Source organism: Chrysemys picta, chromosome 2, assembly GCF_011386835.1.
Source record: "Chrysemys picta bellii isolate R12L10 chromosome 2, ASM1138683v2, whole genome shotgun sequence".
In the NCBI taxonomy this organism is placed as follows: Eukaryota; Metazoa; Chordata; order Testudines; family Emydidae; genus Chrysemys; species Chrysemys picta.
Genome location: NC_088792.1, coordinates 128175255 through 128193449, shown reverse-complemented (window position 1 = coordinate 128193449; position 18195 = coordinate 128175255). Strand labels below are relative to the sequence as shown.

Here is an 18195-nt window from a genome sequence, read left to right as displayed (position 1 = left end):
TGCTGGGTCTGAGGGGCTATGGGAGGAATCCAGCCTGGTTTTCTTCCTGCCCTACACTACTACAGATACTCTGGTAGCACCCCAATGTTTCCAATGCAGCATGTACTGATGCTGCAGTGGTATGGGTCCAGCTCTTTAGAACATTCACGTTAAGTTATTTTGTCATTTACCAAAATTTTCAGAGTAAAGCAAACTGAAGCAATAGCAATTTTTAACTCTTAAATACCCAAAACATTTCAGTTTGTTTTTAAATTCTTCCCCTTCCCTCCACAAGTTAAGAAAACTCTGCTAGCATGCAATGATTACACATCTTATCCTATTCAGAGTTAATCTGTATCAACATTTATAAAACTGAGTGACCCACAACTCAGGAAGCAGCTAGGATGTGCACGATTTATAAATAAAATTTGTTGCTCAGTTTAGTCTTAGCTTCTGGGCATGTTACTCAAACAAATGTTTTAATTATGTGTAAATTTACACTATTCATCTGACTTGTAAATTATGCTGTAAATTTAAGAAATCTGAAGGACCCTGCACAACAAACAAAACAACCACTTCAGAAATGTGCTCTGAAGCAACCTAGAGGTGCTCCAACTCCTCAAGAATCACTCATCTCTTACTTTAGAAGTAGCACTTCTTTTTATTCAAACCATTTAATATTTTGCACTATTGGAAGAATCCGTCCCAGAGAAATATGCACTACCAGCCAAAACTTCCAGCTCATAAGGATTTACAGAAAATAAATGAGAAATGGTGTGAAAGCTGCTGAACTAGTCACTGCAATGACACCAAAGAAAACTAGAAATACCCCCAAAGAATCAGTAATTACACATTTTGCTACAGAAGTATATTATCATACTACTGTTTTCTTATACAACTGTGTGTGGCTCAGGCCTATGTCTTTTTTTTTTTTTTAAACTGAAATGGTTATACTGGTAGAATCTCTAATGTTGGACACAGTTATACTGTACCAAAGTGTCTTATACCAATGTAGCTTATTCCCTTTCACATACAGGAATTGTTGTACTGGTATAATACACTTTTATACCAATATATAACTATCCACAACAGGAAGTTTACACCATTAAATATAATAGTATAAAGTGGTACAACTTGTCTAGAGACAAGTCCTTTATGAAGATGTAGACAGATTTAGAAGTTTATAATGGAGGCAACTCATTTTACCACGTCAAATGGAATGTAGTTATTGAAGTGTAATACTGTTATGCACTAAAGAGGCATTCTATAGCCTGTTACATTAGATATGAAACATACTGTATGCATATAAGTGTTGGTGTGTTACAAAGGTTTTATCAGCTTGAGTGAGATGGTTATATTATTTGTTAGTAACATAATTCACCTGTGGTTTTGCAAGTCATCCCAGAAAAATAATCTCATGTAGGGGGAACAACAATGGCCTTTATTTCTATAGAGATAAGGTGGGGAAGGTATGGAAGGGGTGATGAGTTTTAGGATGGAGCAGAGAGGAAAGCTATGGGTGAGAGCTAAAATTGGAAGGGGGGGGCAAGGCTTTATAAAATCAGAGTTAAAACAGGAAAGTCCGGGACAAGCTAATAAACTTGCAGGCACAGTTTAAAAAAAGAAAAGGTTTAGTAAGAAAAAGGATACACGTGTAAAGATAAACCATCAAGGTTTTAACAAAATGAGACTTGACAGTAGTAAAAAGCTATAAAAAGCTGCAGCATTAGTTGTGAAATTTAACAGTTTATGTGGGGGACTTGTACAGTGTGCCTTCTTTGCCTTTAGTCTGCAAGACTTTGATCTTTCATAGGAATCAGTGCAGGCATAAGGGACCTACCCAAACAGTAAAAGTGCAAGTTACCTTTTCCCAACTGAGATAATGACACAGACAGCTCAGCACCTCTCCTCGTGCACGTTTCCTGACAACTAACTGCATAGCTTTGTTAATCACGCCTTGGAAGGAGAATATATCATCCCACACATTTGTGATAAACAAAGTTAATTTGGCAGATTCTGGGAAGTCTAGGAGAGAAAAGAGAAAGGATAAATCAAAAAAGAAACTCTGAATACCCTTTTTAAAATCTACTGCTCAGATTGCAAAGGCTAACTCCTTACAGGTATTTTTCCTAATTTTTCCAGTGTGTAAAATAGGTGCACAAGATACATTAGCACATTTAAAACAAATTTTAAGTTACTTTACTAAAATAATTTTCAGAAGATTGGTATACAGTCTTGGCATATACACAGTATCTTCAAAATCATTCACCTTTTAAATAGGAATTGTAGGAACTGGTAGTAAAATTCAAATTAATGATTTTTGGCATATTAAAGTCAAACCCAAGATTATGAGATTTGACAAAGATATTTCAGTTTATTTTGTGCAGTTGACACAGTCTAGTTAGTTGCACTGTTTCCCCTTTGGTGTGGGGTTTCATTTTTGAACCTCGTAATACCTCTGGGCTTTCACAAAAATCCCCTGCCAAGGAGTTCCACAGGTTGACTCTGCACTGTGTGAAGAAATACTCCTTAGGTTTGTTTTAAACTGGCTGCCTATTAATTCCATTGCATGACCCAATTCTTGTGTTACTGAAGTGGTCAACAACACAGCCATCCATTTTGACCCCCGCACACACAGGCCACAGAATTTCTTCCACAAACTGGATTAACTTTGATCCTTTAGAATGATATCCAACATAATTTTAAAGACTAAGTGAAGGTGAGTCCCACCACTAGCATCTGGTAATTGTTAATTACTCTTACGGCTGCAAAACTGTATCTTATTTCAAGGTTCAACTTCCAACCACTGAATCTTGTTATACCTTTGTCAGCAAGGTTGAACCCCCTTCCCGCACTATCAGATATTTTTCCATTTATAAGTACCTATACCCAGTAACTATGTCACTTCTCAACTTTCTCTGCCTTTAGTTGAGTTCCTTAAGCCTCACATCCTAAGTGTTGTCTTGTTCCTTTGTGAGTCTGTCTACAAATTGAAATAATAATAGTCATATTTGGAGAGCAGGACTGGTAATTAATCACCCTCATCTGGAGGCTAGCTGGCAAGTACACCTTAAAACTCAAGAGGTCCAATTTCTTTTGGGTCCTTCTTTCTGAGTAGATTTAAGTTTGGATCTCTCCTGATTAGCTGCTACTATAAGTGAACCTGGTCCCAGATGGGCGTAAATATATTCAAATCCCTTACAGGGACCTGATGCCTCCTGTCAACTCATTTTGAAGCAGCCATTGTAGACGCAATAAGTAGTTCCTCATTTATGGGCATGGTGACCCCTCTGGGGTAGAAGCATGAACAATGTCCAAGAGTTTGTTATTTCTCTTGAGCTACCTCTCCAACGGTATATCCAAGGTCTCCACCATGTGTTTCATGAGCTCCTTCAACACCTTGCATTCATCCACCAAGACAGCTATAGAAAGATTCACTGCCTCATCTGGGAAGAATGAGAAGATAGCAGCAGGGATCATAGCTGATGCTCTTCTTCACTATCCTTTTCTTGCCTCTCCAGTATCCAAGGCTAGTTTATCGGAGGTGATTTAATTTGTCTCTTCAGGGGAGGATGAACTAGCCGAAGAGACAGAGGATGATGCAGGCTTTCTGGAGTATGGCTATACACCCCGGATGTCCAATAGGGCCATGGCTGCTAAACGTAGAAAAACTGAGGTTGGAGACACATGGTGGGGGGAGGGTGTCAGGAGGGGTACTCCTTATGAGGGCCAAGTCTTTTTTTGCTACCTCTCATGGGATCCTCTCTAGACTCCTTTCCTGACTCCCACTGTGTTACCCATGGAGGGAAAGGTGGACAGGTGGTAGATGAGTCCCTACTACACCCAGCAAAAGGAATAAATTTTCATTTTACAGCCAGTGGAGGCGAGGTTGATACTGGGGATACCTCCCTAATCTGGCATACCAGTGACTAACTCTGATGGCTAAAAGTGTCCAATCTTGCATGCAAGATGTGCATACTCATTGAGCAGACTCTATGTGGACAATCACCCAAAGAAGAACTTGGTATCAATACAGTATGGTGAATGTGACCTTGTCTGTTAGTGTGTATTGTATCCTGTTAGTGAAGGATTTCTTCATATGTTAAAGACGTTATATATGATAAACGTAAATGCTGCTAAACCGTATATGAAGAATTTTAACTACGAGCTCCATAGCCAATGGACAGAGGGAAAGAAATACATGCACACATGGATGGAAGGGAGCAGATACTGGTGAACATGAAGAAATTATCTTCATGATAATTCTGATTCACCAGTGAACTCTACTGAAATAGCTCATCACCACCTGCAACCTGCAATAAGTGCTATGTTTGTTCTCAAGACAAGAGTGAAAGTTAGCAAAGTTTCTTGAGAATCAGACAAAATTGCAGGAGGAAGGCCAATGCAAAAGCAGACTACAGGGTAAGAAAATCCTGGTACTCCCAAGAGAACAAGATTAGAACCCCCCAAGGGGACTCTCTGAGACTCCCATGAGATAAATGTACCAAGCAGGGCAGGGATTCTAACAGCGTTTAAAACAAAATGTTAAGCAGTCATATGTTGCAAACAAACCTTTTGCTATGATTTTTTTTAGATTTAAATAACATAATTTAATGTGCTGCTATTTGCACTCTGTTTATTCTTTGCATTTCTCTAAACTTGTACACTGAAAATCCATACAGACAGTTGAAAATCAATTAAGACAATTTTAATATTTGATATTCACCTTCAAGTTCTTAGAACTATAATGTGTTTTGGGATTGTTTGCTTAAACAGCTTTCATTGAAGTTTAAGATAAATATCTATGAAGCATGTGATGAAAACACAATCTAGAAAGAAAAAACATACAAACACAAAATGGCTATGCCACACCATACCTTCCTTAAGTAAGCTGTAGCAGAAGAGGCGGGCTCTTTCCAAATCTCCCAACTGCCGACAGATTCCTATGTATACTCTACATAGAGCCTGAGTGAAATTGTGATTCAAAGACATCTTCTGAGTCTTCAGTTTATTGAGAATAGCATGCAGCAGTGGCTCTGCTAAATGCTGTAACAACACACAAAAGCATTTTTATTAACATTCATTATCCACAGTACAGTTGACAGACTTTCACAAGATTAAAGTATTATTCTGAGTGTTTGCTGAGTAAATAGTTGTGACATGGTCCTTGAAAGAAATACCATGCTCTTGGTAATTGTACTAAAAACGCGCATGGTGAAACTTGCAACAAATTTAAAAAGATAAAAATAAAAGTAACCAAGGTGAGGCCAGAAAAGTATAATAAACTAGAGGCAAACCAGAAGGAACAGTGTGACTTTTCATTGTCCTTCTTTAAATAAAATGAAAATAAAAATGTTCAAGTTATGAGATAGGATGTTACTATAAATCTGTGCTATTAAATAGGACTGGCACATAAGTGGAGAAACACCTAGATGAACAATGAAAAATCGGGTAGGCAAATTTTGGGATACTTTAGACTAACCAAAACCAGGCAATACGTTCAAAAGTTTGCAGCCTTTTGCTATGACCATTTTAACAGTATAAATATCTGTATTACAATTGGCCTGTCTGCTAATTTAGTTTAATTTATTACACATTTGTATTCTAGTTGGACAATGGGGATTATTAAAATATGAAATTCAGAATTATGCTATGTACCTTGTTTGCGATACCAAATTCATAGACAACTTCTTTCTCTTCATCTCTCATTACCGGGACCTTCAAAATACTTCCCACGTACACATGACTCCGAATAACAGGTAACAGGTCAAAACAGGATTCAGCAATTTTCTTCAGTGCCAAAGTCACAGGATCAATAATATTCTCTACTGGTGAAGGCAATTCTGAATTGCAGTTTGTTGCTAATTGCCTAATTTCACAATTGTTGAGTGAGACAGTTTTACCTGCAGCACTCAGTACTTCAATATTTAAGTCTCCTATAGCTTTGATTGCAACATCTTCCTTAGTCTCCAATTGTGGCAATTCACTGTCTAGCCTCAGCCTCTTTGCACTTCTCGGCATAGAGGCTGACAATATCCTTTTTCCAACATGACTCTGACTCCCTGAATCTTTTTGATCTTTATTACTGTGAGATTCTGAATTACTCCCTGTTTTAACAAAAGCAGTGGATGTAGAAGAAATTGCTTTGAACCCACTGAACTGACTCACTGGCCCTGGTACATTCTTGTATTCTGAAGGGGCACGCCTGTTGGGCTGAATGTTACCTTTGAGAATGTTGAGTGTTCTTGCTCTTGGTGATAGCTCTGGATACATAGTGTCCAAGATTTTCACAGAGTTTTCCTGAGGAACATCTAAAGCAGAACTACCAGCTGCAGATGGAGGAAGTCTTCCTGGCACAGGAAGTGCATGCTTTGGTGTGGCAGCACAAAATTGCAAAGGTGAGGACAAGATTCTGCGACCAACTGTTGTCTCTGAGGGAGATGGAGTGGAAAATATAGGGGGAGATTTGTACTTTGGAGCATCTGACAAAGGAGACATTAGTGGAGGAACTGGAGTTACTCTTAGAGGGGAAATAAGACCATCAAGAGGAGATGGCAGAGAGGACCGGCTAGATGAAGACATTATCGGAGAAACAGGACGAACAGTTCTTGGAGGGGTAGCTATCAGAGGTGGGAGCAGGGGAGGTAAAGGTGGACCTATCTCTTGTCTAATTTTATTGATGGTCTCAGGTGAACGTTTGGTTGGTGTAGAAGTATCAGCATTGGCTAGAACCGGCTGGGTTAGTTGGACCTGCAGAGTTTTTGTTTTTCCTTTACCTTGAGGTAATCTCTGTGTTAGTCTGCCCTGGTCTGCTTGGATTGATGTCTTGGCTGAAACATTTAAGACATCTGATGGTTCCTGGACTTTCCACTTGGATCTACTGTTGGTTTTGGATATAAGATCTAGAGATGACTCTGAGTCCACAATGTGTGTGTTTTCAAATATTGCTTTTTGTGATTTAGAGGTTTCATTGACTGGTCTAGGGTCAGATATTTCATCAGACACGGTTGGATGCTGATAGAATTCTGTCAAAAACTTTCTACCTTTTCTTTGAAAATGTGTCTCATTAGGAAAAACATCACTGTAACTGTCATCGAAACAAGACTGACAGCCTTCTTGAACAATATTTGTGTTGCTATCTGCTGAGGCAAAAGCAACACAAGTTTCTTTTTGTTTATCATTTAATTCTTCACAAAACACTGTATGTGCTTTAGACCCTTCTATGCCAGCATCACATGACAAACTTTGTTCCATATTTGATGCAAGTTTTTCATTACCATTTATTTGTAAGAAATTGCCAGACAGACTTGTGTCTAATTTACTATTTTTTATAACATGTTTGTAGGTTTCTGAGCACTTGGCTAACATATGGTACGATAAATTAATTTCTGAAGTAGTTTGTTTTGTGGGGATCTTTTCTGATACCTCAGCAGATGTAGACGATTCTTCTAATCTTATCAAGCTAGTCTCATTGTCAGATGCTGACCCACTTGTTTTGGAATTTTCTCTACGTTCAGAAGCTCTCTCATTATTTTCATTATTATGGAATACAATTCCATGTGCTGAGAAAAGTTTGCCTTTAGGATAAACCTTTTCTGTTAAACATGACTGCTCCTTTACAATACTTGGATAGTGGTGAGTTATACAAGGCATAGCCATATCTGTTAGTGCATCTGAGTACACTGAAGGAGGGCGTTCACACATTTTGTCATTTTCATCAACAGCTGTGTTAATTTCTGGCACATCCACTGTATAAGTCCAGAAAGTTCTCAGTTTCTCATTGGACACTAAAAAACGTTCATGCTCTTTTGTATACTTGACCTTTCTAAAAGGAAAGTCTTCCTCTTCAGAGTCATCTGTCTCCTTTGGAACATCAGAAGTACTTTTAGAAGATGTATTCCCATTTGTCTCTCCAGATATCTTAATAATGTTCAATTCTTGGTCATTGTTCTTCATTGTTTCATCAAGCCTATATTCTATAGGTCTGACCTGACCTTCAGAAGAGCAAAGAGGCTCTACTCTCTGAGGTGAAGTTTCTTTTATTACAGAAAGAGCTGTGCTAATTTCCTTCGAGCTACATATTTCACATTCTGCTTCTTCAAAAACTAGACTAGCTTCCTTTTCCACATGTTTACCACTGTCAACAGATCTTGTACCAAAGATCTGTATATTTATCAATGTTTTTTGTGGTTCTATGGCATTTGGCTGCTCCTTTTCATTTTCAATTTCTGCTCTATTTTTATTGTCATATTTATTACTGGGACAATCAAGTGGCTTGATCTTTTCTTTATCATTCTGTATGGTCTTGCCCTTCACCAAATTTCCTACAGAATAATTAGGCATACTTTGGATAACATGATCATTATATTTTTCATTTCTTCTAGTTAGGGATGAAGCAGTACTAAGTGCTGTAATAGACTCTTCTTCACTGTTAGTGTCAAACGCTTGGCAATTCTGTTTGAAAGGTTCACCACACACCTGAAAGTTGAAAGCAGTGAAATCAACTAACACTGCTGTGCTCTCCAAACCAACTGTCGCTGTGACAGGTGAGTTTATTTTTTTAGTATCTATACTTCCAGTCTGCAAGACATCTTCTATGGGTAAAGCTGGTTTTCCAATAGAATCTTTTTCAGAGACAACCTGATCGGAGACATCTGAAATCTGGTTTCTCGTCTCTACTTCCTCCACACCATTCTCTTCCAAACCAGGTGAACTGTTACAGTTCTGAATCAACACGCTCTCACACGGTTTGTCATTTAATTTCTCTTTTATTTCCTCACACTGAGAATTTTCAGTTACTGAACATGAATCCAGAGGTTTCACAAACTGTGCCCAAGAAAGGTGTTCACTTTCTTTTATGACAGACTTAACAGTATCTATTTTCTCAGTTTCTAATGGCCCACTGCTTCTCTCCCTAAGTTCCGAGTGTTCCATTTCCATTTCAATCTCCTGAGGTTGAAATACTTTTATAAAATTTTGAAATTTGGAAGACCTCTGTTCCGATGCAATGTATGTATTTTTGGCCTGCCTCACTTCACTAGCTCTTTCTGTGACACACTCTGGTGCAACTAATACATGATTAGTTCGAACTATTTGCTCAGGTTCTAGTGGATCATTTTCTCCATTTATACCAGCTGCTGGGTTTTGGGACATAACCGTATTTTCAAAATCTGGTTTCTTTTGCAATAGGTTATTAGCATCTTTTTGTTCATGGTCTAGTTTAGCTTGTAGACACCTTTCCTCCTTTGCAACTTGTAGTTCTCCAACTTCCATAACATGGAGCGATTTAGAAAATTTATATGTTTCTAGAAAATCTTCCTTGTTTACTGAACTACCAATGAAAATATTTTGTTCAGGATGAGTTATATTGACCTCAACACACTGCTCTCCAGTTCTGAGCTGTTCCCCATCTCCAGCAGACATTGAGCGAGCAGTTCTGCATACCTCTGCAATGTGGTTTTCCCCATCCATATATAATGAATCTCTGCTTCTTTCAGTGGCAAGTATAAATGAGTCATGTCTAAAAGCATTATTGTTTTCCAATCCAGCCTCTTCATTTACTCCATGCTGTTTTATATGCTCAAACTGTTTATCCAGTATCTCTTCATTGCTGATTTTTTCTTCAGCACATTGTGATTTAGTGGAGATATCTTTAGCTTCAGTGTCTATTTCAGTTTGCAGAAGTGTTCTCTCACCATTACACTGACACATCAATTCATTATCATGCTCTGCTCCAGAAAAGGATTTAGAATTTCTGAAACTAAATCTCACATCTGCCTCTTCATTATGATTTGGTTCATTACTTGTCTCTACACAGAATCCTTTTGTGGTTATTGTAGCCATTATTCTCTCCTCTGTGGTTACAATGTGCTCTTCTATGCTGGGTGATGTATTTATTACATTAGATTTTGTTTGTATGTTGCTGGATTCGTTTTCCATTTCTTCATTCCCCATCGCTTCACTAGGCTCATCCTCAAAATTCTCAGGGGTTACCAACACACTTTCAGTTCCAAAGATGGGTTCCCCAGTTTGCAAGTGAACATCCCCTCTGAGAGTGGATGCTGGTTTTGGTGTTTCTACTTTTCCTGGTAATTCAGCTTCCTTTGCTATCATTAATTCACTATACCTTTCTTTCATATGTTCGGAATTGGCTGTAGTATTTACATTTATAACTATAGTCTTCTCTGTTTGTATTAGTTCATTAGATTTTTCTTGCAAGTATTGGAAGTTAGATGACACAGCTGAAGAGGGTTTATCTTTAATTTGTATCTCGTCAGTGTGAACTTCCTTCTCATGGATAGCTTCCAGTTTAGGTGTTGCTACCTTCAGTGTTAGGTCTGTCTCTGTAGGTCCTATATTATCAGAATCCTCTTCCAAATGTTCTTCATTGGCAAGTGTGTTCATACTTGTAACAGTCATCTCAGTTCGTTTTGCTTCAGCATCTTGCTCCTTAATGTATTTTAATTTTGCTGTGAAAGTGTCTATATAAATTGGCATCTCTTCATTCTCTCTCAATTTAGTTGAGATTTCTCTATCATGAGGTTCATGTGATTTCTCATCTTCATTGCTTTCTTTCATACTGATAAAGCTAGTGTTACTCTGTGACTCTGCTTTGCCTTCTTCTAAAATACTTTCCACAATGTGAGCATTATGATCAATTTCTTCATCACTGGAATCAGTGGATTCTCCAAACAAAGTATCCTTTAATTAAAAGATACAAAAGGACAGTTTTTCAAACTGCAGTTTTTCAAATTCAGTATAATTCTATGGCTATTATATTTTTTTAAGTGAATGTATTGGCAAGCATTGGGAACTTATGAAATGTAACCACTTAAACAGGTACAGCTTGGACAGCAGAATTACAAGTCTCTCTATCAATGTTCTCTAATAATGGCCTAGAGGGAACACCTTTATGGCAAAAGAACAATTCAGTTTCTGGTGTCTACCTTTGCTCTAAGATACCAACTGGTGAAAACTATGGAATAATGAATTCCACAAAAAGGAAGGGGGAAAGGACTACATCAGGCAGTAGTAAAACAAGGAGGCTTAAGTTACTGTGAGCCAACTTTTCAATGCTTGGTGCCTCAAGTTAAGTTCTTAAAATCAACACAAGTACATCTTTAGGCTCTCAAGTTTCAGAGTTTCTCTCTCAAATTCAGATTTCTGTAAACAGGCAACAGAGCCTAATGAAGCAGTTATAACAAACTAAAAACTTTCCAAGTGCCTGAGACGTACTGGATGCAGGGGACTTTAATGAGTGTGGAGGTGACTTTTGAGTCAGTACTTATATTCTGATTGTAATGTATATTGTACAATATATTTATTGCTGGTCATGCCATCATTTTAGTCATGCACGCTTAGTGCATTACAGGAGATTATGTGTGTGTGTGTCTCTCTCTCTCTCTCTCCACAAAATACAGTGTATTTTAAAAAACTCAGCAAAAATTAACTTAAAATTTGGATCTAAACATTGTGACAAAGTCCCTGTAAAGTGTTTGAAAACATACAAACACCACCAATACTTTAGACAAGCCTATCAAATCCCTTTAATTATTTTTGCAGTACTAGAGAAGCTGAGTTATTGCCAATTCAGTCTTACTGTAACTCACCTGTGTAGCCAGTGGTGAAAAACATACAGGAGATAGAAGAGGGGGGAGAGGCCTTGCCCAGTTCAATATATCAAGCAAGTTTCCACCAAGCTGTTCTTGTTCCTGATCAGAGGTCTCTGAGCTACTGTCTGTTAAGTCTGTCTGTACAACCACCTCTATAGTTTTGTCCTCATAAAAAGCACTGTCACCATTGCAGTCCTGCTGACCTTCTTCAGTGGTCTTACTCTCAAATTGATCACCTCCAGGAGGCTCCTTGTCTACTTTTATCTGCAAAGCTGTTAAGGAACTTTGATTTTCAATGGTTTCTGGTGAACAATGAGGGTGAAGCGTTTTGACATCAGATTTCCTGAATTTTCGGTGGGTTTGTGCAACTTCTACAAAAGACAAAAATATAACAGTTTCTTGTATTTTTCGTTCTGTTTTATCAAGTTAATAGTATTTTGTGATTCAACATACTTTGGTCATGATTTTCTAAATATTTTCAAAGACAGCTGTAAGAAGCATCAAGGAGTTTCATTTTCAAAAAGATTGTTCATGGACTATGATTAAAATGCAGACCTTCATATATTCTCAAATATAATTATACATTACCATGTCAAAAAGATATTGGGAATATTAAAGATGTACAGTTAAGGACTCGAGTCAGGAAAGGCCAAAAATCAAGATTGTTTGAACAACCTTAACTCTGTCCATTTGCATATATGCACTAGAACTACATGATGTAGTATTTCACATATATTTCTATAACCATAGATACACACGTAGCATGTCGTAATGGTCATTCTTTTATATTGGAACCATGTGTAGTATAGTGTCTTTACTGACATAGGCCCGAGACTCTGCAAACAGATGTGTCAGCACAGACTCCAGCCTTCCAGCAAATCCTCTCACACCTAAGTGTGTGTAGTTTCAGAGAAAAGTGTGCAGAAGGGATGGGAGTTTGAACTGGTGGTGGTGGTGGTGACAGTGTAATTTAGGGAAGAGGGTGATAGAAGGCTGGCATCCCTACTGGGGCAAAATTACGGTGCATTCTCTCTGGTGTATGGCAGTTGGTGAAATATCTCTCTGGGTAGAGAACTGCTGGTTGCCTTAACTTTTCATTCTTGCTTTTTAGACTCCATGCTGTGTTAAGCATAGGCCCAATCTTAACTGACACACAAAGCAATGTTGTGATGTTATAGTTTATTATTTCATAATATAAGTGCTTAAGGACTCCAAGGATCAAGACACCATTGTGCCAGACACTGTACAGAAAAAGCAAAGACAGAACTTGTCCTCAAGAGCTCAAAATGCAAGATTTAGACAAAATAAGAAATGGTCTTTAACATTACAGTCTGACCGCCGTCTCCAAGGACGCCAAAAACTAATGTACCAGATAGAACAGAAAAGAAAAAAAAGTTACATAAAACTCACAGTATCTGTGGTTCTTAGCGATGTTTTGTACACATAGATCCCACTTGCAGTGCAACATCTTGCGCATGAGATCAGAATATTTTGAACAGCAGTGCAAACCTGAATGCTCTCATGTTTTCCCATCCCAGGGCATGCGAGGTGGAGCAAGCATGACCACCTCTCAGTTCTCTTTTACTACCCATGGCATTGAGAAAGAGCTCAGCAATGTCTGCCTGCTACCCTGTAGTATCCGATCATTGAATCAATTGGTTTTTCTAGATATTTTAACCACACCGATATTTGTGTTAATATTCAGCAGGTAAGGTGTTTAAGACAACATAAGATTTTTAGAATAGCTAATTTGTAATGTTCGGAGATAACAGAATAGTGTTTAGCCTGAATTAGTGCATTTATTTTTATAGCAAATACATTAAAAACCTATTGCAACATACCTTCTGTAAACAACTTGCTTGTTTTTACTGGCATCCTTGAGTGACCCTGAACAGAAGCTGCTGAGAAAAAAAAATAGCCATTAGTACAATTTGTTCTCAATGAGAAAGAAAAAAGAAAAAAAAATACTTTCAACAGCATTCCAAGACACTTTGTGCTCCATCTCACCCAAGATATAATCATGTTCCTGGTTCTGTGTTTTTCCGGTTGTGCTGTCAATGCACATCCAGAGCTCCTCCAATAGCAGCTTTATTTTTCCTGTTAAAAATAAATACTTTACAATTAAATAGCTTAAGTTTGTGAATTTGTCATATCACTTTTGTTCTAAGTAAGCATACACATATGAATACAGTAAAATAGAGAATACTAAAATCTAGCATTATATATTAATTACAAGTATTAAAAAAAAAAAAAAAAAAGATAAAGCAACCATTTTATCTGGGGAAATATATCCCAGATACCCAATCCAGGAGTTAACTGTCTTTCAGGCAGGTGCTTCTCATGGGTAGGAACTTGGAGAAAATGCAATAATTTTAAGTTTTCGTGTACATTTGCTTAGCTACAATCAAGGCCCAATATCCTAAGCAGTAGATCAGACCTGAATCATGCAGCAGGTAGTCCTCACTCTGTCAGTGGCTCAACATTTAGTACAAGGATGGTATAGAGGAACCAAAGCTATACATTGCTGCATGTAGGATTTGCAGGGGGTAGAGAGGCTGTGGTTCATGAGAAGCACAAGCCCCAGTCCATTGTTTGCTCCTCCCCATAGAGCGTCTTTGAGACTCTAAGAAAAATGCTCTCCATACTGAGCTTTTAAGGCATGTAGGTGCAGGGCTCTCTTGTCTCTAAGCCCCTGGCATGCAGCTCCCCATGCACTGTGCCAGCCATGACTTTCTCTCCTCCTACAGATCTCAATAAATTCAGAAGAGATAGAAATGAAACAAGAAATTTGGGAGCAGATTCAATCAAGTTAAAATTAATGGAGGTTTTTAGTAAATTCAAAATTACCTACCTGCCATTTCCTGTTGTAATATTAAGACAAAGAACTTATTTAAAAGGCACTACCAAAGCACGTGAAATTAAGTAAATGCAGGTAGATTGATATTCTGAGTGTTAACTTTCAAAGGGGTGTGAATTGAAATGGTTAAATAATGAAAATATAATTATAGCAGCACTAAAAAGAAAAGCAAAAAATGGAGAATGCTAACAAGCTTATGAACATATGTAAAGGTGCACAGGATCAGACCAATGGTATATCTAATTCTGTCGGTCAGTAGCAGTTGCTTTAGGGAAAGTGCAAGAATCTCTGAAGTGTGAAATTATAAAAACCTGCTAATAGAGCAAGTTTCTTCATAACTCCTTCACAGGTTGGTTTACGGCCTAAAGTACAAGGGTTTGTCTCTTACGACTTTTTTCTTTTTTTTCTCATTACTAATGAAATTTTGGATACTTGTTATACATACTATATTTATATTTATAAAAATATCCAGCCATTTTTGGTATCTTTATAAACTCTTGGTCTCAATGGCTATAGCAACACTGAGGCTGGGAGGTGATCCGCCAGCACAGGCAGAGACACTCATGCTAGCACACTAAAGACAGTAGTGTTGACATTTCAACAAGGGCAGCAGTTCAGGCTAGCCACCCAAGTCCAATCCTGACTAACTCCCAAGTCTACTGCAATGTTCATATTGCTATTTTTAGCATGCAAGCTAGTGTAGCTAATGCAAATCTGTCCACCCACACTGGGATTCACATTTCCCACTGGGCAGACATACCAAATGATTTCTTGTGATGAGCTTCTTTGGCAACTGTAGGTCATGAAAAAAAATTCCATTTTATCAGTTTTTAATTTGCTCCCTTTCAATTTCGCTGATTATCCCCTTGCCCTTGAATAATGTGAAACAGTAAATAGGAGCATCTGCTCCACTTCTCTGTGCCATTCAAGACTAAGGCTGCAAGTTTGTCATGTAGGTCATGGATTCCGTGACTTTCCGGGATCTCCATGACTTCTGCAGCGGCTGGTGCAGCTGGCCCAGGGGCCACCCGAACAGCTCAGACAGCTCCTGGGCCAGCTGCAACAGCCACTGCTGGGGCAGTCTCGGGCCACCGCACCCCTCTCCCACAGCAGCAGCAGGAGTTTGGGTGTGGGAGGGGGCTCAGGGTCATGCTTACCTCAGGGGGCTCCCCATAAGCGACGATATCCTCCTCCCTCAACTCCTAGGTGGAGGTGTGGCCAGGCAGCTCTGTGTACCACCTCTGCCTGCTAGCGCTCAAGGTCTCCCCTCCCAAGATTTAGTCAAGGGTATGTATTACAAGTCATGGACAGGTCACAGGCCATGAATTTTTGTTTACTGCCTGTGACCCTGTCCATGACTTTTTCTAAAAATACCCATGACTAAAATGTAGCCTTATTCATGAGCTCATGATAACAAGAGTATATTTATATGACATCCGTTCAGTTTGATCTCTATTATAAAATAAGTTGTCCCTATCTTCCCTCTCTTTATATGGATGTTTTCCATGTCTAAGCATTTCTATCACTGTTGCTGAATCCTTCTATTTCTGCTATATCCTTTTTAGATACAGTGACCCGAACTGAACTAAGTATCCCAGATGAGGGTGTACCACTGTTTTATGTAATAACAGTATAATATTTTCCATCCCTTTTTCCATGCACCCTAAGTGTGTCCTGTATCAGTGTCACTGGTAGAGAAGAACACAACTCAAGACATCATAATACATTTTAGACTAGCTGGAACATGTTTGCTTTTGATAGTTTGTGTCAGATTACCACCATGTAGCTTTGTTGCAGTTATGAAAATTGCTGTGATGTCACACTTCACCATGACCTCTATCACATAAATAGGCATATTATGTACAATAGGTATTTTCCACCACCACCTGTCGTTTATGGGTTCTCTGATTCGGAGATAACTACTTAGCAGCTATTTTCCAAACAAACTTCTCATTAATAGCAAAGCCCTCCCACTTCCTGAAACTGAATTTAACACACCAAATTAGAAACAGAAGGATGACGTGAAATGCAAATTGACTAGGGTTTTCAAAACCAAACAAGCAATAAGTAACAAATGTCAGACTTATTTTGAAAAAAAAAAAAAATTTTTAAAACTTTTTTTGCACTTAAAGTCATATACAAATGCTCTAAAACAGGGGTCTCAAACTCAAATGACCACGAGGGCCGCATGAGGACTAGTGCATTGGCCCGAGGGCCGCATCACTGACATCCACCCCTTGCTGCCCCCAGCCCCACCCCCACTCCACCCCTTCCATGAAGCCCTGCCCCTGCCCCACCTCTTCCCTGCCCCCCATTCCAACCCCTTCCCCCTCTCTGCCCCCAGGCAGTGCAGGAGGGGTGCAGGGTGTGATGGGGGCTCAGGGTAGGGAGTTGAGGTGCAGGAGGTGTGTAGGGTACGGCGGGGGCTCAGGGCAGGGAATTTGGGTGTGGGGTGCAGGAGGGGTGAGGGGTGCAGCAGGGAGTTGGGGTGCAGGAGGGTGTGGGATGTGGCAGGGGCTCCAGAGAGGGGGTTAGGGTGCAGGAGGGGTGCAGGGTGTGATGGGGGCTCAGGGCAGGGAGTTGAGGTGCAGGAGGTGTGCAGCAGGGGGCTCAGGGCATGGAATTGGGGTGTGGGGTGCAGGAGGGGTGCGGCAGGGGGTCGGGGTGCAGGGTGCGGCAGGGGGTCGGGTGCAGGGAGTTGGGGTACAGGAGAGGTGAGAGGTGCACCAAGGGGGTGAGGTGCAGGGTGTGGCAGGGGGCTCCGGCCTGGCGCCACTTACCTAGAGCGACTCCAGGGTGGCAGCACCTCACTGGAGAGAGAGGCTCAGGACTAGGGCAGAAGGGCAGGGGAAGGGCAGCCTGCCCTGGCCCTAGTGAAGAGGGACACTAGGACCTGCCGGAAGCCAGCAGCCTGCAGACCAGAGCGGATTCAAGGCTCCTGAGTCACCATGTGCTGCAGGCTCCAGGGCAGTGAGGAGGCAGCAAGTGGGTGCCAGGAGACACTCCGGGGGGGGGAAGGGAGGGGGGCGGCGCGGGGGGGTGGCAGGTGCCCCAAACATTGGGGAGCAGCGCACGGGGAGCTTAACAGGCACAGAAAATAACTCGGGGGGGGCGGGGGTGAGGGGAGTTTGGCAGCGACAGGAAGTAACGGGGGGGGGGGCGGCGTGGGGAGCTCCACGGGCCGCATGTGTTTGAGACCCCTGCTCTAAAACAAGGAATAGAACTGGTCAGAAAAAAAAGGAAAGTGTTTCCTTTTCCCCCGTTTTTGTGTTCATCAAAATTTTGTAAGTAGTTTTTAAAAATGAAACAATTGGTGTTCAAAAAGAGCACATGGGTGAGAGTGCATATGAGAGCTGCAAAAGTACGAGTTAGGTAACCCTCACTTAAAGTGAGGAATCCCTCCTCAGCAATTAAAATTAAAATGCATTCTGGAAGAAGGTTACGGTCAGTACACTGTTTGCTTTGCTTGCTCAGCAATTTCCATTTGGACTTAGAGAGGTAAAGAGCAGAACGGTCTACTGAATATTCAGCAGATGTGTTAGCTTTATGCAAGGTACAAGGCAGAAGTGATTCATTATGAAGAAATTTTTCATATCCCTTCTTTTAGGCCATTCTCCCTGGATTTTTGCCTCCTTGGGGAAGGTATAGCCTGTCAGTTTGACAAAGAACACCAAAGATTTAATTCATATTTTGTATCATTTGCTTTACTTGCCTCTTCATTATCTGAATTGAGGACACTGGAAAATG

The 18195-nt window shown here is 39.9% G+C and overlaps 1 protein-coding gene across 6 annotated transcripts in view; it reads right to left on the bottom strand.

Moving 5' to 3' along the window:
• ICE1 (interactor of little elongation complex ELL subunit 1) overlaps positions 1-18195 on the bottom strand; it is a 74437-nt gene that overhangs the window by 25643 nt on the left and 30599 nt on the right. For 3 of the 6 annotated variants that reach the window (XR_010598515.1, XM_005312921.5, XM_065584176.1), the window contains exons 11-16: positions 13599-13688; positions 13433-13492; positions 11589-11962; positions 5638-10680; positions 4857-5025; positions 1844-2004 (exon numbers count right to left, since the gene is read on the bottom strand). Coding sequence is in view for 4 of the 6 variants with exons in the window: in XM_005312921.5 (XP_005312978.1) it covers positions 1844-2004; positions 4857-5025; positions 5638-10680; positions 11589-11962; positions 13433-13492; positions 13599-13688 (5897 nt within the window). In the remaining 2 variants the exon portion in view is untranslated. The remainder of the gene's footprint in view (positions 1-1843; positions 2005-4856; positions 5026-5637; positions 10681-11588; positions 11963-13432; positions 13493-13598; positions 13689-18195) is intronic. The other 3 variants (XR_010598516.1, XM_024113218.3, XM_042859853.2) reach the window with 2 other exon arrangements.